The sequence below is a fragment of the Podarcis bocagei genome (assembly GCF_964188305.1).
Source record: "Podarcis bocagei genome assembly, chromosome: 17".
Taxonomy (NCBI): Eukaryota; Metazoa; Chordata; class Lepidosauria; order Squamata; family Lacertidae; genus Podarcis; species Podarcis bocagei.
This window is the reverse complement of record NC_138143.1, coordinates 34,083,317-34,107,593: the sequence shown is the minus strand read 5'-3', so window position 1 is coordinate 34,107,593 and position 24,277 is coordinate 34,083,317. Positions and strand designations below refer to the sequence as shown.

Sequence of the window (24,277 nt, the reverse complement as noted above, 5' to 3'; positions counted from 1 at the left end):
AGCAGAATTTGGGGGTAACAGTTCTCAGAAGGGTCCGAGAGCTTTATGCACCTATATTCACCAGCATCTGCTATGCCATCTGGATTGCAATCCGTATACCCGTATCCTGCCTCACATTTGCTCTTCCCTCATAATCAGGCACCGTAAAATACTACGGCGGGTGAGCAGCAAGGCGGCACTTCCCCACAAACTATGCGCACAGGAACTTGCAACAGCTGGTAAGATGGCCTCAGTCTCCTTGCGCAAGGAGAAGTAGTGGCAGCTGTACACGAACACAAATGAGTTCATAAACCTCTTCCCCTGATCCTCATCCCACCCAATATTAGCAGAGGTCAATTCAGCTAAGAAAAAATGGCCTTAATCCTGCTTTTTCAAGAACAGAGGAGTCCAATGACATGGCCCTAGAAAAGTTCGACCTGGGATAAAATCCAGCATCACACATTTGGCTTAAAGTGCGCTAACTTCCCATACTCAAAAAGCAGAACCCACTCTGTAGCAGTGTGGAAATGTACTTAGTTGAGATGATGTCTGTACTCTTTAAGGGTCCCTGGAATGCTGGCTAGCTATCTGTTGACAGTCTGCTTAGTTGCAGTGTCAGATTTAGCTAGCTCCCTGAGTTTAAATAATGTCCGTCGCCCCCCTTCATATTACATTTAAAATTTCCATAGTGCTGGCTCTTCAGAGAATAGGGAAGCTTTTGTGGAATGTTGCCCGGGAACATGCTGAGAGATAGGAACTATTGATCGGGTCGTAACTGAACTCCCAATGAAAACCCCTTTGATGCAGGTAAAACTCTGGTGCTGTCCTTAGAATAATTTATGCAGGGAGGAGATACACATCCCAAGGGTGCCTTGGGTCTGTTGCACTGAAATGCAGAGGCAGCGCACTTGAGAGAGATGTGATGAACTCATGGGGCGCTGCCACAAGATCGCAAGAACTGGGTGCCGTTGCGCTCAGCTCCTGCTTGCAGACTTCCAGTGGGAATCTGTGAGAACACATCTGTTTTCCCACTGTGAGAACAGGATGCTAGACAAGATGGGCCTTTGGCCTGAACCAGCAGAACTCTTCTTATGTTCCTACAAACGCCAGCTGATAAAGCTGCCGCAAGATCCCTCCAGCACCTTGAGAAATTAATGATGCATTGCAAAGCACCAGTAGCGCGCAGAGTCAGCGAAGCACCATCTCAGACATGGTAGACCTCTTCTTCCAAGGCGTGGTTCGCTTCCCCGCGTAGGTGGCTGAAGGTGTTGTTCCGCAGGATTTGCCAACCGCGGTGGAAACTACTCTGGGTTGTGCTCCGCGAGACGGTTGGAGACGGTTCCTTCCGGAAAAGATCGTCCAGCTCTAGCTTCCCGGATAACTTGTCCAGATCCTCTTTGTCTTGGCCCTTAAAGGCCTCTGCATAGCGAAGCATCTTCTGCTTGCTGGCATCCAAACGCTCTTCCACCCTGCGCGGATTAGAAACAATGAGGTGAAGGACTCAAGCTTGGTGTTATCAGCAGGAAGCTCTAACCAACAGAGCTGCAAGTCACTTAATGGTCTGACTTAGCTGCTTCCTATGTTGCCATTAGATAGAAGACAGATGATAGATAGATAGATAGATAGATAGATAGATAGATAGATAGAGATAGATGGATGATAGATCAGGCTTCCTCAACCTCGGCCCTCCAGATGTTTTGAGACTACAATTTCCATCATCCCTGACCACTGGTCCTGCTAGCTAGGGATCATGGGAGTTGTAGGCCAAAAAACATCTGGAGGGCCGAGGTTGAGGAAGTCTGTGATAGACAGACAGACAGATATATAGACGATACGATAGACAGATGACAGACAGACAGAAAGACAGACAGACATAGCTGCAATTGCTGTGCCATCAAACTCATTCATTCCTGCATGCAAATACAGCACTAGACAAAAGGGACTCACCTGAGAAACCACCTGTCCCCTAGTCCGTACTCTCGCCCACAGATGCCAGAGCGAGGCCAGAGGCATCGTGGGAGTTTCCGCTCAAGCATGACTGTAGTGGCGACAACCTGAAGAAGAACAGAAGGTCAGGGGGCAATCCTTCAACTTGACAGGTTTGTATTCAGAAATCAATCTGTTTCAGATTATCTGAATTTTAAACTTTACTGGATGCAATTCAGATCAATAATGGAGAACAACTATTTTTTTAAAAAAATATTAATGAAGTGATATTTGAGGTAATATAAGGCTATAAGGTAACATCTAGATCATAGCTAGAGAAGCAGCAGCAGACACTATCAATAGCTACCATTTTTACACACTCAATCTACAGGAAGCCAGTTTCATGACTCCGGGCAGGCGCGCCAGCCGAGGGGTTGTGAGGCACTTTGTCTCCCCCCTGAAATTCTTAAGGAGGGGGCTGGGCCCCCTCAATGTTGAGTGGTGGCATGGTGTGCCATGTCAGCGCATCACAGGATGTGGTGCATGACATCAGATGTCGGCCCCCTTCAATAGCAGGGCAAGTTGGCTCTCCTGATTGTGGCCTTCCTCAAATAACTTGACCAAGTGCAGACTGAAGTGCTGAGAATTCTTGTTCAGAAATCCCCAGGCTGTCTACAGGACCAGAATTCCCAGGATTCCTTGCCTGGGAGCCATGGAACTCAAACCAGACTGAAACCAGTGTAAATTTGCACATGTGCTAAGCAAGCAGAGGTGGCCTTTGTAGCACTTCTCATTCTCGTGCCACTCGAATCTCTGCCATGCTCACATTATGTTCTCACCTGTGCTCTCCAAAGCTCATCCCGTTCGCTGGCCACCCGCCAGTGGGTGTCGCCCATCATGGCAATAAGCAGGTTCAGCATGAGCAGAGTGGCAATGATCGCAAAAGCAAAGTACACCACGCTGAACATGAAAGGCAGGTCCACTTCGTAGTTGGCAGGTCCGTCAATGATGGTCAGGAAGAGTTCGAAGGTGCTGAAGAGAGACATGGGGTAGTTGTAGAAATGTCCCACGCCATTAGGGTCCTCTGTCTGGAAGATGATGTAAAAGGCTGGTGGCGGAAGGAAGAAAGGAAGGAAGGACACAAAGAGGGCTGGTCAACTACAGAAGATGTCAAGGGAAAGGGCACAGGGTGCATTCTATTAATAATAACAATGTTAGTAACAATAGCAGCAGCAGAAATAATAATAATAATAATAATAATAATAATAATAATAATAATAATAATAATAATAATAAAATAACTGCCCTATACCCATAGATCTCAGAGCAGTTCACAGCATAAAATCACAATACAAAAAATAGAAAATACATAATAAAAACAAAGACAACCCAGTAATCCCCCCTTCCACAACACGCTTTAAAAGGGCATCGGATGTACACCAGCCAAAGGCCTGGTTAAAGAGGAATGTTTTTTGGCCTGGTGCCAGGTGAACCTCTCTGGGGAGAGCGTTCGACAAACGGGGAGCCACTGCAGAAAAGGCCCTTTCTTGTGTTCCCACCCTCCTGGCTTCTCATGGAGGAGGCACACGAATAAGGGCCTCAGAGGATGATTTCAGGGTCTGGGTAGGTCCATACGGAGAGAGGTGGTCCTTGATGTATTGTGCTTCTGAGCCGTTTAAGGCTTTATGGGTTAAAACCAGCACTTTCCAAAATTGTGTACTTTCCAGTTTACGGGCTGCATCTACTGTCACTGAACCTACACTATTGAAGGCACATTAACACCATGTCTTTTGCCTCTCTTTCCTAGCTTCCTTGCCTGTTGACTCCATGCCAATAGTACACAGTTCCCTGCTCTCTCAGAGTGATAATAATAATAATAATTTAATAATTTATTATTTATACCCCGCCCATCTGGCTGGGTTTCCCCAGCCACTCTGGGCGGCTTCCAAAAGAATATTAAAATACTGTGAGGTTCCACTCTAGCTTTTCCCCCCTCCTTTGGTCTTTGCTCAGTTCCATACTCCTTCCACTCAGTTCTCTGCATCCACCACTACATCCTTCCTGCAGATCTCTTCTTCTTAATCTAGCACTGCCTCTGTCCCTCTTCCTTCAGGGACTCTATCTTTGGAAGCTCAGTTCCTCTGAGCTCCATTCTTGCCTAGTAAAAACTGATATGAATCCCCACAGCCACTCAATGCACCCATCCGTTTCTGTCTTACCTGATGCAAAGCCAAGTATCACAACCGCCATTAGGCCACAGAAGCGTATAAGATCTCCAAAGATCATCTAAAGGAAGGAGAGAAATGAGATGTTGTGAAATCCAAGCTGTCCACAGCACAGTTATTTCCCACCCAATAAATATCTAGTTTGGACAATTAAAGGTAGACTAGGTAGGTTCGCAGGCTGTAAAGGTAAAGGTAAAGGGACCCCTGACCATTAGGTCCAGTCGTGACCGAATCTGGGGTTGCGGCGCTCATCTCGCTTTATTGGCAGAGGGAGCCGGTGTACAGCTTCTGGGTCATGTGGCCAGCATGACTAAGCCGCTTCTGGCGAACTAGAGCAGCGCACGGAAACGCTGTTTACCTTCCCGCCAGAGTGGTACATATTTATCTACTTGCACTTTGACATGCTTTTGAACTGCTAGGTTGGCAGGAGCAGGGACCGAGCAATGGGAGCTCACCCCATCGCGGGGATTCGAACCGCCGACCTTCTGATCGGCAAGCCCTAGGCTCAGTGGTTTAACCCACAGCGCCACCCGCGTCCCTTCGCAGACTGTAGCTATCCTCAAATTGCCAGCTCCAAATTGCTGGAACAGATAGGCCATTAGTCTGATTCAGCATGGCAACTCTTAGGAGGCTTTGGGGAAACTACTGTTGTCATTTAAGGCATTTTTCTCCTGCTTTTGGAGTCTATTCCTGCCATGGCCAGCCATTTTAGCCCTTTCTACGCAACAGATTCTTCTGGAAGGAAGTTTAGATAGGAGGCAAATGGGAGACAGAATCTTGAATTGATGTATCTGAATTTGCAACAAGGTCGGTGGCATTCCTCACCTTCTGTATCATAATTGTGAAGGGGCCAAGCATCTGAAACCCTCGAGCGAAATACATGATGTTGCACCAGCCCAGAACCAAGGCACAGGACATGGGTACCACCTCTCCATCGGTGCTTGTGAGTCGCATTACCATGGTCACCAGGATCAAACATGCATACACGATGCTGCAAAGGAAATGGTACGATCAGGAATGTGGACACCTACAGGTGGTTATCCCGCTGTCAGGGACTGGCTGGATGAGGAAGAGTGGTGGGAGCCGCCCACCCAAGAGCCCCCCAAGGAGGGCACAGAAGAAGACAACTTAGATCCCAGATCCTGGTGGTGGAACACTGAAGAGCAGTCTGTAGAAGGGACAAGCTGGGAGGTGCTAGAAGCAGGGGATTGAGCAATCAAGAGGGGGCAGGAGAAGGAGAGCCTTCCAGGAAAGGCTTAGAAGCTGAGAGTTACAATGTGAGCGCAGACTCAGAGAGGAATCAGGGGTTGGCCCTGCTACACAGTGGCAGGACACTCCCAGTCCTGCGGGGTAGTCTCACCCTCTGACATCTTGATCAAGAAGAATGCTGCACATGGCTGAGCAATGGGCCAGACAGGCCCAGAGGAGGAGTTCGCCCCCTTGACGCAGCCTTTGTCTGTTTGGGAGGGATCTAGCATGAAAAGATAGAGGGGAAAGAATGGAGGTAGATTTTACTCTAGGAAAAACCCAGGGAACAACCTAGAGGCTATCACTGCATCCTCTTGAGAGACTAGCTTCTCACTAGATTCTCTCAAAATTCCTCAGAACTACCAGCTGAGGAATAAAACTGACTAATTCACTCACATTTTGACTTCAAGCAGAAAATATTAGTTGCGACTCTCAGAGAGATTTCCAAAGAAAGAGATCTGGGATGGAAGAAGCCCATAAAAGGGGTGGGATGATGGGGAATAAGAGACAGAGAGCAGGTTCGTAAAGGAGGGTTTTTAATGAGTTTTGGAGATGTAGAGACTCACATGATGATGTGGAAAGGTCCTCCCAGGATGGTTCGTCCAAAATACTTAGTGACTCCAACTCTTAGAATATCTGGAATCTGAAACAATTGCACCAGTTAGAAAGGAACAGCTGTTTTTCACCCAGAGCTGGAGCTACTTGTGCCCTCATAGCCATTTGGTCCTGCCCAACAGCCTACCCTCATTATGATTATTTTTTTATTATGCTGCCTATTATTATGCTTTATATTATGTAATTATTATTATGCTCCATAAAATGTGTTCTTAATGTTGTACAACGTCCTGGGATCTTTTGGTAAATGGTGGTATATAACAACAACAACAACAACACTTTGGGCTTTTCCGTACCCTAGGTACCAGTTTAAGGGTCAAAGTGTGTTAGGGAGGAGATTAAGATCTGTTGTGGAAGTGATATGGTCCCCAAAATAAGTAATTTTAAAATATAAGCTTCCCCGAGTCTATTGAATAAAGTCAAGCATAGATCACATGGATAGTAGTGGCAAGGTAGAATCTACTCTAGAAATTTGGGGTGTATTGGCCAAACACTTCCAAACAGGCAGCATAAATACCACAAACTATATTTGACTCAGTGCATAAAACCAACAACAAGTTGGATTGCCTTCTTTCAGTCTGCAAGATAGGTAGCTGCTGATTATAGTAATCAAGTCATGTATAGTTTGCACTGTTGTTTGCTAGCAGTTGGAAGTGCTTGGGCCAAACTACAGGGCCCATGGTTTTCTGGAGGAAGTGTTGACAACTGAACTGGTTTCAAAACTTTGTAATCTAGATATGCTCTATTGAAGCACAACAGTTCAGTGCCGACCCAAATGGAAGAGGGAGCTCCTGGACTGGTTTTGGTTTCGTTTGAACAATAGCTGTTGCTGGTTTTCCTCACCTCGAGGAGCAAAATTGCCATGGCTCCTATCACAGTGATCAGCTCCCCCACCAGCCTGAGATGATCTTCATATGTCTGATAGGACTCCTAAAAACAGAGAAGAAAGGACGACTGGTTAGTGAACGAATAAGGAGACGAGAAAGCCCTGAAAAAGCGACACATTGAACTTGGAAAGGCTCAACCCTTGATTTCCCCCCATTGCTTCTAGGCATCTTAAAAAAAAAAGGTTTTGTTTTTTACATTGCTTTGTATTCATATTCTTCTGTTTTCTTTCTGTTCTTGTTTCAGCTTTGAAAGTTCATAAACGTTGTTTACTTTGCACTTTGCAGGCACAATTAATAACTTTAAAAAGACCACAGCCAATAAACTTTTACATGGATAAATACATAGTTGGAATGCACCCGGGTTTCCTGGATTATCTCTTTGCCATCTCCAAATTCTTCCTATGGCGATAGATGCAAGACAAGGCAATAAACTTCCTGAGATGGAAGAGTGGATTGCTGCCATTTCAGGCTCCAGTTGGGGAGATGCAATTTTTCAAAATGTGGAACTTCAGGGAGAAAGGTTCCAGCCTAGCTGTGTCTCTGCTATAGTAGTTATTTTAAGTATTAAAAGGTAAAGGACCCCTGACAGTTAAGTCCACTTGCGAATGTCTCTGGGGTTGCGGTGCTTGACGTTTGTCCGCAGACAGTTTTTCCGGGTTATGTGGCCAGCATGACTAAGCCACTTCTGGTGAAACCAGAGCAGCACATGGAAATGCCATTTACCTTCCTGCTGGAGTGGTACCTATTTATCTACTTGCACTTTGACGTGCTTTCAAACTGATAGCTTGGCAGGAGCTGGGACACAGCAACGGGAGCTCACCCCGTCGCGGGGATTTGAACCGCCAACCTTCCGATCGGCAAGTCCTAGGCTCAGTGGTTTAGACCACAGCGCCACCCTCACCTGCAATCTTAAATGGTATAAAGCCCTTTTAATTCTTTTAGGGTTTTACTATTTGTTCCTGCCTCATTTTGCAGCATGCATGGATTCACTGAGAAACGTGGACCAATAGAACAGGCCTGTTTATTTACATAAGAGGCTATTAACAAAAATAATTGAATTTTAACAGAGGGAACCACATACATACACACCTGCAGCGTTTTCTGCACGGCAATGGTTATGTCCCGCTCATCTGTTTGATTTTCTGACCGTGATTTCAGAGGTCTGTAAATGCAGGACATGGTGAAGCAGATAATGTACAGGACATAAAATAATGCCAGGAAGCAGAAGTATGGGCGCCCGTAAGTGTTCCACTTCAGACTCACAAGCTCCTTAACTGGAGTGATGTCTAGGATGCGACGAGCCTGTTGGGAAGAAGCAGAGATTGAGTTTAGCTCCAAAAGACATTTCTTACCGGGACACAGTTTGAAGGGAGGATGGAAGAAACACATTTCTACAAAAAATGTATCTCCACAAAGCTCTCTCTCTCCTTCTCTCTCTCTCCTTTCCATCCCAAGTGAGGGCGAATTCTTAGAGGAGAATGAGTGCAGATCTCTGCAAACATTTGGCAGGGCTGCTTTCCAAAGCATGAACAAAAGGGTTAGACTGCTTATCTGTCGTGAACAGGGATGGAGGAGAAATATGATTCAGTTCACATTTAAAGCTGAATCTCTCAGATCTGTAATTTCTGAAACAACGTACAAACAGTCTTTGAAATTTCACACTGATCTGAATTTTGTGATGGAGTTCTCCAAGCGACAGTTGTTTACAAAAATGCATGCATCAGGGGGACATTAAAAAAAATTAAGACGCTAGTGGAAGTTAACATACAAAAAATGCATTCACTCAGGGGAAATAGCTTGCAAAAAGGTGTACACAAGTCAAAACTGCATATAGAAATGTGTTTATTAGGAGAAATTCACCCTAAAACTCTGATGATTTTCAAACTGCTGCAAAACATAAGAAAACTGAATTTTAGCTTGGGCAAATGAGAAACTAGGAAAATTTAAATGGACAGTTCATTCCATCCCTAGTCTTGAGTGGTTGTGTGTATATGTCCTGGTGCAACAGAGAGCACATTAGATGGCTGTAGGTAGAGGTGGGGGGGGGGGCGCAGATATGAAGAACTCTGCCTTTTTCTGCTTAAAGGGGAAGCTCTCTGCCACAACACCTAGATTGCGTTATTCTTTGCCCTTCGCAACACTCAAATTCTGCCTCTTCTTTGAAGGATTTAGCTTTATATCTTAAGTCACCATTCCCTGCTGAAAGGAACCCTAAGTAGACATATTACGACATTTCCTGGTGGGCCAAGAAAGTGAACAAGAGTGGCCAGGGATTTTTAAAAAGGTGGGGGAGAGTTAAAGGGTCATAGGTCAGGGCTAGGGAGCCTGTGGTCCTCTGGATGTTGGTAGCCTCCAAATCCCACCATCCCTAAGCATTAGAATTGCTGGCTGGGGTCGAAGGGAGCTGGACCGCAACAACATCTGGAAGGCCACAGGTTCCTCATCCAGGGAAAAGAGGCCTTCAATGGCAAACATGTTGCTGTGAACAGAAGGCGCATAAAGTTAGCAATAAAAAGGGAGGATGGAACACAGAGGTGGGGAAGTTTGCTCACCAGGCTGCGAAGGCAATCTTTTTTAATTGGAGTTTTAACAGCCAGCATAAATGCAACTTTGCTTATCTGAAACCACCACCCAAGATTTACAATAATATAGGTGCCAAAAAGGTAGAACAGGGGAGGGAAAGTGGGAAATGTTTACAGAACAATGTGGAAAATGGGATTATAGCTTCGCGTGACTTCTGCTAGCAACTGATGTCATTAATAGATAGGCCCAAAGAGCTGTACGACACATACTTCAATGGGGATGCCAGATAATACCTTCGTTATGTGCTGGTGCTTGCAAGAGATCTGCTACCTTGCCATGAGAAATTAATTTAATAAAAGAGAGGCAACCTCGGACAGGGGCAGGCAGATGGGAGAGAGGGATGGTGGAAGCAGGCACTTCCACATGGCAGTTTACTGCTAAATGTTGCTAATCCAAGCACGTTTTGTGCAAAACCATCAGTCCAATTGGCCATATCCTATGCACAAGCTCAGTATCCCTTTGTTGGTGGATACCGTACATGTTTTGTGCAGCTTCCACAGGACATCATCCTTATCAAAATGTCATGCCATATCATTTCCACCATTTAATCTGGATTTATACCGTTTCCAGGGATTAAACAGGGAAACAAAGTCCAAAATCATGTGGCAGGGACTCCAGTTTACTGTTAAAACATGAAACTGTGCTGATGTGTATACAGTACAGGCCGACGCTTACCCATGGGTGGTATCTAGGATTTGTAATTTATGCTCAGAGGCAAATCCTATAAATGAAGTATGAAGCAGCAGAGGGTGCATGGGGGCGTTAATTACTGTATTTTTTGCTCTATAAGACGCGCCAGACCATAAGACGCACCTAGTTTTTGGAGGAGGAAAACAAGAAAAAAAATATTCTGAATCTCAGAAGCCAGAACAACAAGAGGGATTCCTGCGCAGCAAAAGCAGCGATCCCTCTTGCTGTTCTGGCTTCTGGGATAGCTGCGCAGCCTGCATTCGCTCCATAAGATGCACACACATTTCCCCTTACTTTTTAGGAGGGAAAAGGTGAGTCTTATAGAGCAAAAAATACGGTACTCTCTAGGGCTAGTTATAGCTCTAAATGCATAGGAGATCTGAAACAAACCTATAATGAAAAAGAAAGGGAAAGAAGGACGACATTGTGCAAGCCAGAGCGGCGTGCTGCAATGTTGGGTGTAGTCAAAGACCAAGGCTGCATATGTGAATGTGCTTCCAGCCACGTTCCATAGTGCCATTTCATGTTTATGATAGTGCAAAGAGGTCAAAAAAAGAAACTAAGGTACGGTGACGTCAAATGTCCCAAATCATACAGGCGAGCTGGTTGATAACAGTTGCTGCCACAAAGCCATTTAACAGGCCTATTGTGCGAGGACTATTTCCCATGTAATAAACAAGCCATAGAATTTAATGGGAAGACTGCCAAGCAGCATATGGAACTTTCACAGCAGGGTTTGCAAAGTCTTAACAGGCAAACCATTTCTTTTTCAGGGGCAACAGAGCTGCGTTGCCAGAGTTCAAACCTGGAAAATTTGGACTACAAAGCATGTACTGTATCACTGAGCTGTAGTCTTAAGCAGTTGCAGTTTGCAACGGTTATTACACACACACACACACACACACACACACACACACACACTTTTTTCAAATGGGGTTTTCAGTAAATCAATGGCCAAGGCTTCAGAATAATTCAGTGTTTCCCAAACGTTTTTGGGCAACGGCACACCTGTTTACCGGAAAAAAATCTCGCGGCACACCACCATTAAAGCCCCGCCCCCGTGACGTCAGCGCGCAGCGTCACGCCGGGAGGGACGCACAAAAGTGAAAGTTTTTTCCCTCCCCCTTGCCGGGGTGGGAGGAGGCAGCAGAGCGAGGGACTGAGGGGCGGCGGCAGCTGAGGCGGCGGCGGCTGCGATAGCGGGCGGAGGAGGGGGCGGCGGCGGGGCTTGAGATCATTGTTGTTGTTATGGCTGCTGCTGCTGCTGCTGCTGCTAGGGGATCCGGGGACGTGAGCAGGCCTGGCCCGACCCGGGTTGAAGGAGGACAAGCCGGCAGCGCGCCAAGTGAGTTCGGTTGCGCGCGACGGCCCCCGCTCCCCCCACCCCCGCCGGATCCTCGCCGCCGCCGCCTCTCGCCCGCCTCCCTCCCACGGCACACCAGCCGATGTCTCACGGCACAGTAGTGTGCCGCGGAACACCGGTTGGGAAACAGTGGAATAATTGGCTATTCTCAATAGCTTTGCAGCTTAGGAGCCCTTGTTATTACTGTATTTTCAGGCTCAGAGGCCAAATCCAAGGTGTTGCCTCTGACCAAACCTGTGCTTCTGCTTCTGAATTTTACTCATGGGAAGATTCTGGATCATATGAAAAGTGACAGTCTAGCCCTAGCAGCCACCCTAGCCCTGTTGCAGCTTCCCAACAGCCTATACTGAATGATGGGCATCCTGGGGAAAAAGAAAGGTTGCAGTATGTAGTGGGGTTCTTAGGAGGCCAGAGGGGTAGAAGCAGTTTGCAGTGGGAGGAGGAAAACAAACAGGAAAATAAAGGACCAATGACGCTAACTTGGCCAAGTTTCATGAGGCTAGATGTGTGTGCATTAAGGCTTCATTATCCCACCGAATCCACTGCAATTAGTAATGCAAGCATTTCAGGCAGCTTCTTGGATCTTTAAGAATATTTCATAATGCAACTTACACTTTGAGATAGATTGCAAAGCCCCAGAATACACAACTGCCATTCCCTTCCCTTCCTAATGAAGGCTGGAAGACAATAGGGGACACAGGGCCAGCTTGCTACAGGCTGAAGGCTACTGTGCAGAGGCTACTCCTGTAATTCTTAGAGGTACTTGAGACATTTCAAAACAGACTTTTTTTTCTTTTGACTTGAAGAAAGCACTGAACTTTGCTACGATATCTCTAGAATTCTGTTCCGAGAGGAAAAGCAACGTAAAGCAAGGAAGCATGCCTATGTGTTTGAAAAAGAACTCTGCATGCCGTGCCGAATTGGCAAATTTAACGATGGAAATTAAGAGATCAAGAAGAGGCAGACTTTAAGGAGGAGTGGAAACCTTTTGAGGAATATTTAAAGAATTGTTGTAAACATGTAAAAATGCAGGTAGGATTTGAATGAAGAACAGCAGTTGAATACTTGTTGGAGAATGGTGTGGAAAAGATAAGGTACAGAATATTAATAATATGCAGCAATTTTAGAAATTACAGGGGAAACCATGGAGGGGGTAGAGGGGAAGTCGAATGTGAAACGAACGTGTATCTGGAAAGTACAGTGGTACCTTGGTTCCTGAACAGCTTGGCTCCTGAACGCTGCAAACCCAGAAGTGTTCCTGTTCGCAAATGTTTTTTTGAAGACGAATGTCCAATGTGGCTTCCAGTTGAGTGCAGGAAGCTCCTGCAACCAATCGGTAGCTGTGCCTTGGTTTTGAAACAGTTTCGGGAGTCAAACGGACTCCCAGAACAGATTAAGTTCAAGAACCAAGGTATCACTATGTATTAATTTGTAAACTTTTGAAATTCAGAAATATATATATATTAAAGAGCTCTGCATGCCGGTAACGCATAATTCTGTCCTTTCCCAAGTTGGTATTTCTGGACGTTAAAAGAACATCTCCATCAATACAAACTGCTCAAACCTTGTAATGCTTTGGTAGCCAATATTGTGCGTATTACAGCCTAATTAATTTCACTGAGAAAACAGAAAAGCGCACAGCCCATTTAGCCTGGAAAGCTACACTGTCACCTGCAGCTTCAGCAATGTTCCAACGGACAGTTTGTGTATTTGCAGTGCAAGGCTGCATTCTTTCACTCTGTTCCACAAAGTTGAAGTCCGTGATGCAAATCCTGTTCTGGAATCCCACCACTTTTCCTCCTTCTTCCTTTCATCAGCTGGCCAAGGAAGTCCTAAACACTGTGGATTGTACGAACAGCTGGGATAAGGACCACTCAGATTGCTCCTTCCATAATACCAGCACAAGTCCTCTTTTCCACAAAGACTAAAAAAAAAGTATCTGAGCTCCACAGTACCTCTCTTCTCTTGGTTGAGACAATAAGCTCTAGAAAAGGCTGGTCTTCGTTCCAGGAGTCAATTTCCGTGAGGTCGTAGAAAATGTTGTTAATGGGCCCAAAGGACCACATCACATGCTTTCGCTTCTGCATAAGGTGCTGGAACATCTGAAGAAAGACAGCAAGGGTTACAGAAAATCCAAGACTTGGTGCTGGACTGTTTGGGTTGGAGGACAGAGCTTATTGTTGTCATTTGGGTGAAAATTCATAGACCCCAAAACCTACTTAATTTGCACTTCCTGAAACAATATTTGAACTGATGAAACCCAGCTACCTTTGAAATTTTTGTACTTGTTCACCTAACTGGGCACGAACAAACCTGGAAGCCAAGCCCGGTGCATAATTAATCTACTGTACACATTTCAGAATACAGTGGTACCTCGGGATACATACGCTTCAGGTTACATACGCTTCAGGTTACAGACTCCTCTAACCCAGAAATAGTGCTTCAGGTTAAGAACTTTGTTTCAGGTTGAGTACAGAAATCATGCTTCGGCGGCACGGCAGCAGCGGGAGGCCCCATTAGCTAAAGTGGTGCTTCAGGTTAAGAACAGTTTCAGGTTAAGAACAGACCTCCGGAACGAATTAAGTACTTAACCCGAGGTACCACTGTAGCTGTTTTGCAATGGTCTTGTTTACCAATCCAGTTTTGCAAACTGGAGTGAGGTAGGAAAGGGGATCCACAAATCACTAGAATTTATTGGTTGTGCAAATAATTTTTCTACATGTGCCCACAAATTTGAAATTCCATTTGCTTTAAAATAACTCCCCCCCCCTTCAAGGTGTCTCCCACATTGATTAGTTGGACTGTGTGCTCACCACAGTGTTGCCCTCAACTCCAGCCAGTTTGAATGGAGTGAGGCCTTCGTGGTTTTGGATCAAGTCGAAAGGTCCCAGGCCAGCCTCTCGTTTGTCGTAGGCAAGCAGCAGACTGTACATCTGGCAGGCAAAGGTCCTGTTGGGTTGAAGTACCAGGACATGAAGAACAGTGTTACCTGAAATGGAAACAGCATAAGAGAACCATATTCAGGGAACTGAAGTTATGAAACACAGCAGTTGAGTGATAATGCTTACTGTGCGAATGTCAGATTATTTGGTAAAGCTCTGCTCAGGAGTGATCAGTAGATTTAAACCAATGGAAGTATTTGATTAAATCAATGTTAAACTGATGGGGCCAATTTTAAAGATTGTGGCTGAGCACCGCCTGGCATTTCTTTGAGGCTATTTCAGCTGTGGTATGTCACAGGCAATGAAAAATAACGCGCTAAAAATGTCCTTTTTAAGAAAGAATAGAAACTAGAATTAAAATTGTAAAGAAAAACCCACTTCATAAACAAGATAAATTGCACCTGTATCATCCTTTGCCTAATAATGGGCTATTGGTCATTTGTCGCACACTTGTAACTGGTTCATTGATCGGGCAAATATACACATATAAAATTACCACCTCCTCAGTGTATGAACACTTTTGTGATACACTGCTTTATTTTATTTATTTAATTACATTTCTATTCTGCCCTTCATCCAAAGCTCACAGGGCGGTTTACAATATTAAAACACAAAAATACAGAACATAGTAACAAATGAAAACAATACCACCCCAGTTTAAAAGGTCATAGATTGTTTAATCAGCTTAAGGCTAATTAGTATTGAGGGGCTGGTATGTAAATATAAATTTCCTGATCCATGAATCAGTTAAAAGCATGCAATCATTATAGCAATGCATGTCTTAATCCAGTAACAACCCTCTTTCTTAGACAAGGAATGGTGCAGGTGTGATTTGTCCGGCTTATGGGTGCGTTTGCAGATGTCTTCCACCTCAAATTTTAACTCATTGACTTCTACCATGATCAACCCCCCCAAAAATATTTGCCCCATTTTACTAAAAAGAATAAATTAATTATCCTTCTGACTGCAGGTCTCTTACCTAGAGAATCTTGTGCCCTTATATCGGCTCCATTTTCCACCAAGAGGCTCACAATTTCCTCATTTCCTGTGCAGGCGGCAAAGGATAAAATATGCTCCCCTGAAGATGAATATAAGGGACAAAACAGGATTAAAACAAGACCCAAGCCTTTGGAGGGGGAGGGGATATTTCTCTGAAGTTTAGTAATTAAGGCTATAACATTTGGCTGGCTCATTGGTTGAACCAGCGTTTGACAACCTGGTGGCGTCCAGATGTTTTGACTACAGTTCCCATCATCCTCAGGAGCACCTGATGGCTTGGGATGACAGGAGTTGTGGTCCAAAACATCTGGAAGGTACCAAGTTGGAAAAGTCTGGTTAGACTATTTTTTCATTCATTAATAAGGTGCCCCCTGATTAATCACACAGAAGATACAGGTGGTTACAAAAGCTGTAGGTGATGGCTGCCTTCTTAGAAGAGACATTCCTCCTTTTTTCATGCAGAGAATGCCTCTTCTAAGATTGTGCCTGCTGTGGGACATTTATGCATCTGTAATGGTTCTATCTATGGGATGCGGGTGGCGCTGTGGGTAAAACCTCAGCACCTAGAGCTTGCCGATCGCATGGTCGGCGGTTCGAATCCCCGCGGCGGGGTGAGCTCCCGTCTTTCGGTCCCAGCTCCTGCCCACCTAGCAGTTTGAAAGCACTCCTAAGTGCAAGTAGATAAATAGGTACCGCCTTATAGCGGGAAGGTAAACGGTGTTTCCATGTACTGCGCTGGTGCAGGCTCGCCAGAGCAGCTTCGTCACGCTGGCCACGTGACCCGGAAGTGTCTCCAGACAGCGCTGGCCCCCGGCCTCTTAAGTGAGATGGGCGCACAACCCTAGAGTCGGACACGACTGGCCCGTACGGGCAGGGGTACCTTTACCTAATGGTTCTATCTAGCAGCATGAAGGGGGTAAATCCTTATCTCAACAAAGCAGATCATTGGAAGCGTGGGTCGGGGAGGTATCAGGCTGAGATTTAAATAGTCATGCCATTTGTAATTGGGGCTGGAGGAGACTTTTGCCTAGAACAAGTTGGTTTTTATGTTTGGGACAGTGTTGACTTTCTTTCTTTCTTTCTTTCTTTCTTTCTTTCTTTCTTTCTTTCTTTCTTTCTTTTCCAATGCAACTGGTGCCAAGGGTGTTTTGTCTTATCACTTGGTGACTTGTCTGTATGAATTGGGCATTATTACAGCCATAGATGTCGCACCCAACATTACTAGGAACTATATTAAAGGTAAAGGTAAAGGGACCCCTGACCATTAGGTCCAGTCATCACCGACTCTGGGGTTGCAGCGCTTATCTCGCTTTATTGGCCAAGGGAGCCGGCGTACAGCTTCCGGGTCATGTGGCCAGCATGACTAAGCTGCTTCTGGCGAACAAGAGCAGCGCACGGAAACGCTGTTTACCTTCCCGCCGGAGCGGTACCTATTTATCTACTTGCACTTTGACGTGCTTTCGAACTGCTAGGTTGGCAGGAGCAAGGACCAAACAACGGGAGCTCACCCCGTCGCGGGGATTTGAACCGCCGACCTTCTGATCGGCAAGCCCTAGGCTCTCTGGTTTAACCCACAGCGCCACCCGCGTCCCTCTGTATTGCTTGTTGCTAAACAGCTATTCTAGATGTGAAGGGCAGAGCCGCTGTCTGAACTTGCTTGGGGTGCTGGTTTTGAACAGACACCAAATTGTTCCCCGCATTACAGAAGCCCGACTGACCTCCACTAGGAGTTGGGCATTCAGCCCTGGGAGGAGTGTGGGGAGTGTTCACGCAACACACGAACGTGTCAAGACACACAGTTTGGAAAGCTCTGCTAAACCTTGTGGGGCACAACATTTCTACCAGCTACCAGAAGCAATCCCGTGCTTTGGAGCAGCCGATGCAAATCATACCAAAGTAGAAGAGGCTTTTGGGGTTGCGCCTGAAGAAGAGTCCCGTAGCTCGAGGAGTGGAGATGTGAGCCCCTTTCTTGACCAGACATTTCACTAGGTTTATATTCTGATTGATCGCTGCAATGTGGAGAGGTGTTTGTCCTGCAATTCACATTAAACAAACAAAGCAAACCTTCCGTTAAAGACTCGCACCAGGACATTCTCTGCACCGATCCTGTGGGAGTGTTACTCTGTCAATTGCTAGCAGACTTGATAGCAACATTTTGTTTTTCGGAGCCATTAAAAAACAACATGGGTAAGTTTCACCTAACCAGCCCTATCAACAGATGGCTACTAAAGGAATTGCATTTGTGCAAGGGGGCTTCCCCCCTTTCCTCCTCCTGCATCCCCCAAATTTGCTTGAGGAGTTAAGAGAACCCCTTGGATCAACACATGGGGTGGAGGAGAGAGGGAGATCCTTCCATCTGGGAAGCTGAAATGCTTTCACAAACAGAACAATTGGAAGTGCACAACACTGAATTCCACCCCATGCTTCAGAGGATTTATTTAATGAGAAAAATAATGACCCACATCTTTTGAATCCTGTATTTGGGATTTCCATCTCTCTCTAAAACCATTTCCGCTGCACTACCCTTTATCAGCTATTGCAAAAGCAAAAGCACAAACTTCCACTCATTGTCATACATGCCTTTTGTCTGTTGTTATCCATTTCGCATTATGATACGAGTTTGCAAATATTGTAACTGCTCATCTTTTTCTATGTGAATTGCAATCTGCATTTTGACAGCAATTACCTTCATAGAGTTCTGACGTCATCTTTTCATTAATGAGTTCTGGAGCCAGCTCCAGGAGCACCTCTGCAGCTTCCGTGTTATCGTAGAGAGCAGCTATGTGCAGGGCTGTCTCCCCCACCGCTCCTGCACAGGACGAGGAAAACACAAAGGTCACCTAAGAATGAACCGCACTTAGGGCCGAGCTAGACATCTATGCATCCAGGTGCCTGACTTGTTCACATTTAAGCCCGTGGGTGGATGAAAAATTCTGATTTTTATAGTGAAAAGGGGACATGTTGAGTGAGTGAGTGAGCAAAGTTACATGCTCCCCTCCTCAAATTCCATTGTTTCAGACACTTTTCTCCCAACTCAAACTCTGGTAGAGGTGGGCAGAAGAAGAAGAAGAAGAAGAAGAAGAAGAAGAAGAAGAAGAAGAAGAAGAAGAAGAAGAAGAATTTGGATTTGATATCCCGCTTTATCACTACCCGAAGGAGTCTCAAAGCGGCTAACATTCTCCTTTCCCCTCCTCCCCCACAACAAACACTCTGTGAGGTGAGTGGGGCTGAGAGACTTCAAAGAAGTGTGACTAGCCCAAGGTCACCCAGCAGCTGCGTGTGGAGGAGCGGGGAAGCGAACCCAGTTCCCCAGATTAGGAGTCTACCGCACTTAACCACTACACCATACTGGGCAGAAAGAAGAGTGTCTGTAAGTCAATGTGGTGTTCATCAGTTGTTGTTAAACTACAACTTCCACCATCCTTTTGGACTACAACTTCCATTATCCATGACCTTTGCCCATGCTTTCTGGAGCTGTAATCCAGTATCATCTGGAGGGCACCACATGGGCTACGTCTCGTTTGTGACAGGGAGGGGACAAGGGATGGTTTAGCTCCCCCCGCACATATGCCCCCTTTTGCTGTGAAAATTAGACTCTCTGACCCTCCCCCCTTTGTGAACATGGTGGCCATGTGACCCAAAAAAGGGGGGGCTGTTTCCCCTATCCCTCTAGTTTGGCTTGTAATTACAACTAAAGATAAAGAATGTACCCAAGTGATATGGGGTATTTGAGAAGTGTCTCACCTTAGGGCACCAGCCTAGATAGTACAAACTAGGCTGTAGCACCAATGCAATTGGACAGAACCAAAGCTAAAACATTGCAGGTGCATGGACTAGATGACCCTCATGGTCCCTTCCAACTCTAAAATTATTTGATTTTATGATAGGTCAAGGCAATTTATTTTAATGTGGCTCTTCAGTGGACCCTCTCATTGGTAGGGGTCTAGGATAAGGACGACTCTGGGGTTGTGGCGCTCATCTCGCTTTACTGGCCGAGGGAGCCGGCGTACAGCTTCCGGGTCATGTGGCCAGCATGACTAAGCCACTTCTGGCGAACCAGAGCAGCACACAGAAACGCTGTTTACTTTCCTGCCGGAGTGATACCTATTTATCTACTTGCACTTTGACGTGCTTTCGTTTTTTTTTTTTTTTTTATAAAATTTTTATTGGTTTTTCAGAATTTTTAAAGACAAACAAACACAGAAAGAACAAACATACATGTATAAATTCTTAACATATTTTCATAGACCTCTTTTCTGGGACTTCCCCATACCTCCCCTTTCTGCATCCCAATGTCCAGAGTTTTGTAGCAACTCCCAATTGTTACTTTTCAACCTCTGTCAACTTAGTCCTCTCTATGTTCTGATCTTATATCACTGTATCCCTTTGTTTCTAAAAACCACAGCACATTAACATTCATTAAGTTTATAGTAGTCCTTAAGGTAACTTTTAAATTTTCTCCATTCTTCTTCCACCGTCTCTTTTCGTTGGTCACGAATTCTGCCTGTCATCTCAGCCAATGTCATATAGTCCATCACTTTCATCTGCCATTCTTCCAGAGTGGGTAAATCTTGTGTCTTCCAATACTTTGCGATGAGGATTCTTGCTGCTGTTGTAGCATACATAAAGAAAGTTCGGTCCTTCTTCGACACCAATTGGCCGACAATGCCCAGGAGAAAGGCCTCTGGCTTTTTAGGAAAAGTACATTTAAGTACCTTTTTCATTTCATTATAGATCTTTTCCCAGAAAGCCTTAATCTTCGGGCATGTCCACCAAAGGTGGTAGAAGGTACCTTCAGTCTCTTTACATTTCCAACATTTGTTATCGGGCAAATGATAAATTTTTGCCAGCTTGACTGGGGTCATGTACCACCTGTACACCATTTTCATAATGTTTTCCTTTAAGGCATTACATGCCGTAAATTTAATACCGGTGTTCCATAACCATTCCCAGTCATCTGACATAATGTTATGACCAACATCCTGTGCCCATTTAATCATGGCTGATTTGACTGTTTCCTCCTGTGTATTCCATTTCAGCAACAAATTATACATTCTGGATAAATTCTTAGTATTAGGTTCTAGCAGTTCAGTTTCTAATTTTGATTTTTCCATCTGGAAACCAATTTTCCTGTCCTGTTTGAAAAATTCCACTATTTGATGATACTGAAACCAATTTTGTACCTTATGCTTCAGTTTCTCATAGCTTTGCAATCTCAACTTATCTCCATCTTGTTCCAAAATTTCCCAATACTTCGGCCATCCGACCTCCATATTGAGTTTCTTCACTGCTTTGGCCTCCACTGGTGAGACCCATCTAGGGGTTTTGTTTTCCAAAAGGTCTTTGTATCTTCTCCAAACATTAAACAATGCTTTTCTAACAATGTGATTCTTGAAAATACTGTTAACTTTATCATACCATAAATATGCGTGCCAACCAAAAGAGTTGTTGCACTTTGACGTGCTTTCGAACTGCTAGGTTGGCAGGAGCAGGGACTGAGCAACGGGAGCTCACCCCATCACGGGGATTCGAACCACCGACCTTCTGATTGGCAAGTCCTAGGCTCTGTGGTTTACACCACAGTGCCACCCGCGTCCTAGGATAAGTACCTCTTTGCAAAACATCACAGGCACCTTCCGAGATCAATTTCCTGATGAGCTGGACATTGTTCTCCTTGGCAGCCAGGAGGAGTGGAGTCTCCCAGATCCTGCAGATGAGAGAGAAAGAAAGAAGAAGAAAACTATTCACATTTTGCTCCAGTGAGAAATTAGCTCTTGAAGTTCAAGATTAGTTATGGGGGCTGGCAGCATATGCTCTCTTCACAAGGATGGAAGGAAAGGGTGTGAATGGGAAGGAATAATAATAATAATAATAGGTATGATCCTGTGGTGTTTGCAGAAATCCAGAATCTAACAAAGGAGAAGAGGAAAAAACAACAATCCATAGGGCGAATGAAGAGTCTTATCAGCTTCTGCAGTATTTATCTGAGGCCACGCAGGGGCAGTACAGAGGCAGAAGAAAGATGCCGATTCAACAGGGTTTTATGGCTGCAATTAGTCTTTTGCCACAAACTCAGCACTCTAGAAACTAGTAAAAGTATTATGGGGTTGGCTTTCATTGGCCTAGTTTGTCAAAATAAGGAAAACCTCAAATGCACCTAACCGGGGTTGTTATGCTCCAAGAGGCATTTTTTTCAGCAGTTGTGGGGTCAGTCATTGTGATACGCATTACAATTTAGTAGCTGTTTTATATAAGCAGCAATAGGGTGGCCTTTACCCTGATGGAATTATAACTACTCTGCTATTGAACATAGCATATTGAAAAGGCTTTCTTTTTCTGATTCCAAATGCAAGGAACAAAAGTCTTCATGAGTTTATGCAACTTGGGAGGAATTCCACCAGCCAGCCATCCTCATGCCATACAGTTCCACAAGCAGCAAGTGCACAGATATCAGGCAACTGGCTCTAACTGGCTTTAAAATCTCAGCAGAGGAGGGTCAAGGATTGTCAACAAGATCAAGACCTTTAAACCCATGGAATGGCTAGGGAGGGAGTTGGAGGAAGACCAAAGAAACCCCTGCTTTACCCCACTACAAGAGAGAGGGATCCGCCTTCCTGTAACAAGAACTACAAACCTTTTATTTATGCAGTGTTAAAGGTTTACACACAAACAACAGGGGGAAATGAGCAAACACAATCAGCGTCCATTCCTAGGGGTTCCAACACCCTGGGGATACAGTGGTACCTCGGTTTTCGAACAGCTTGGTTCATGAACAACTTGGAACCCGAATGCTGCAAAACCGGACGTAGGTGTTCCGGTTTTCGAACTTTTTTCGGAAGCCGAACGTGCTCGGTTTTGAGCCCCCCTGTGTTTCCTGTTGCACTGCTAATTTGCATCCCCCCCCATTGTAATTCAAGCCTTCTGTTTCCAATTGCAATGTTCTAAGGTGATATTTGGAGATTATATTTGGTGCTTTTGTTTTTGCTATCTATTTTGCGTTTTTTGTTTTGAGGCTTTTTCAGTTAATTTGTTTTGTGACTGTGTGGATCCCAGTTCAGCTACTGACTGATTGATTGTGTGACTGTGGAAATCAATAAAGCCCCCCCCCCCAATGACTATCATCGGTGCAGGTAAGAAAAAATAATAATTTTAATTTTTATCATCTACAATGCTGTTTTATTTATTTTATAGTACAGTACATTGATTATTGCTTTCATTTTATGGATCAATAGTCTCGTTAGATAGTAAAATCCATGTTAAATTGCTGTTTTAGGGGTGTTTTTAAAAGTCTGGAATGGATTAATCCATTTTGCTTTACTTTCTATGGGAAAGCACACCTTGGTTTTGGAATGCTTTGGTTTTGGAACAGACTTCTGGAACGGATTAAGTTTGAGAACCAATGTATTACAGAAGCCCTGAGAGTTAATAGTTTATAGCCATTCTGCTTTCTGGATAATAAATAAATGAAGTATACACATACCAAAATCATGGGTGTTATGGCCTCTTGTGGCGCTGTGGTCTAAACCACTGAGCCTCTTGGGCTTGCTGATCAGAAATTTGGCGGTTCAAATCCCTGTGACGGGGTGAATTCCCATTGCTCGGTCCCAGCTCCTGCCAACCTTGCAGTTCGAAAGCATGTCAAAGTGCAAGTAGATAAATAGGTACCGCTCCAGCGGGAAGGTAAACAGCTTCTCGTTTTCACTTTCCCCAAAAGTCTTTGAAGGGTTTGTTGCAACAGAATGCTACAACCGTTGCTACAACAGTTTCTGCATCAGTATAGATAATAAAGCCAAGAAAACAACATAACTAGTGTTTGCTTTCCAGCAATAGCGTTGTAAAGGACAGTGACTGGGTTTGGATACAGGAAATTCACAGTAAAAAAGAAATCTAGGAAAATCTTATCAGCTTCAGGCTTATATGGCTTTAGAATAGGTAAATTCCAAGTTTCGTGTTATACTGAATGTTGCAATGCAATTCATGGTTATTCAAACTTTAAATAGAATATTCAGGGGAGGGGCATTTAAATATTATTTTGAGGGAAAATATACATTCCTAGTATGTATTAAAATACATACCTCAGAGTACTTACAACAAAAATATATTTTACATGTAAATTATGTTACATGAAACAAAGATAGAATCAACTATACTACCCCCATTTGGAGATAAACAGGAGTAATGGCACTTAGACAGCATCTTAAAAAGCAGAGACATCACCTTGCCAACAAAGGTCTGTATAGTTAAAGCCATGGTTTTCCCAGTAGTGATGTATGGAAGTGAAAGCTGGACCATAAAGAAGGCTGATCGCTGAAGAATTGATGCTTTTGAATTCTGGTTCTGGAGGAGACTCTTGAGAGTCCCATGGACTGCAAGAAGATCAAACCTATCCATTCTTAAGGAAATCAGCCCTAAGTGCTCACTGGAAGGACAGATCCTGAAGCTGAGGCTCCAATACTTTGGCCACCTCATGAGAAGAGAAGACTCCCTGGAAAAGACCCTGATGTTGGGAAAGATGGAGGGCACAAGGAGAAGGGGACGACAGAGGACGAGATGGTTGGACAGTGTTCTCGAAGCTACCAGCATGAATTTGACCAAACTGTGGGAGGCAGTGGAAGACAGAAGTTCCTGGCGTGCTCTGGTCCATGGGGTCACGAAGAGTCAGACACGACCAAACGACTAAACAACAACAATGGCCTTTTTTTACCCAGAAGCCCCCCACTTTGGCAATGTAACAGATGTGTGCATATGATAGAACAGAGAATTTGCTTGTATTTGTTAATAACCTTATCCTGTGAATATCTGTCCAGAATATTTGCATCA

The 24,277-nt window shown here is 44.7% G+C and overlaps 1 protein-coding gene across 1 annotated transcript in view; it reads right to left on the bottom strand.

Annotated features, from left to right (window-relative positions):
* Positions 1–324: 324 nt before the first annotated feature.
* LOC308576672 (transient receptor potential cation channel subfamily V member 6-like) overlaps positions 325–24,277 on the bottom strand; it is a 35,191-nt gene continuing 11,238 nt past the window's right edge. Inside the window, exons 2-15 of the mRNA XM_081176393.1 lie at positions 21,067–21,164; positions 18,144–18,266; positions 17,350–17,490; positions 15,438–15,536; positions 14,330–14,505; positions 13,472–13,618; positions 7,970–8,182; positions 6,837–6,923; positions 5,945–6,021; positions 4,956–5,121; positions 4,125–4,191; positions 2,745–3,013; positions 1,927–2,033; positions 325–1,448 (exon numbers count right to left, since the gene is read on the bottom strand). Of these exons, the coding sequence (XP_081032519.1) occupies positions 1,184–1,448; positions 1,927–2,033; positions 2,745–3,013; positions 4,125–4,191; positions 4,956–5,121; positions 5,945–6,021; positions 6,837–6,923; positions 7,970–8,182; positions 13,472–13,618; positions 14,330–14,505; positions 15,438–15,536; positions 17,350–17,490; positions 18,144–18,266; positions 21,067–21,164 (2,035 nt within the window). The 3' untranslated portion in view covers positions 325–1,183. The remainder of the gene's footprint in view (positions 1,449–1,926; positions 2,034–2,744; positions 3,014–4,124; positions 4,192–4,955; positions 5,122–5,944; positions 6,022–6,836; positions 6,924–7,969; positions 8,183–13,471; positions 13,619–14,329; positions 14,506–15,437; positions 15,537–17,349; positions 17,491–18,143; positions 18,267–21,066; positions 21,165–24,277) is intronic.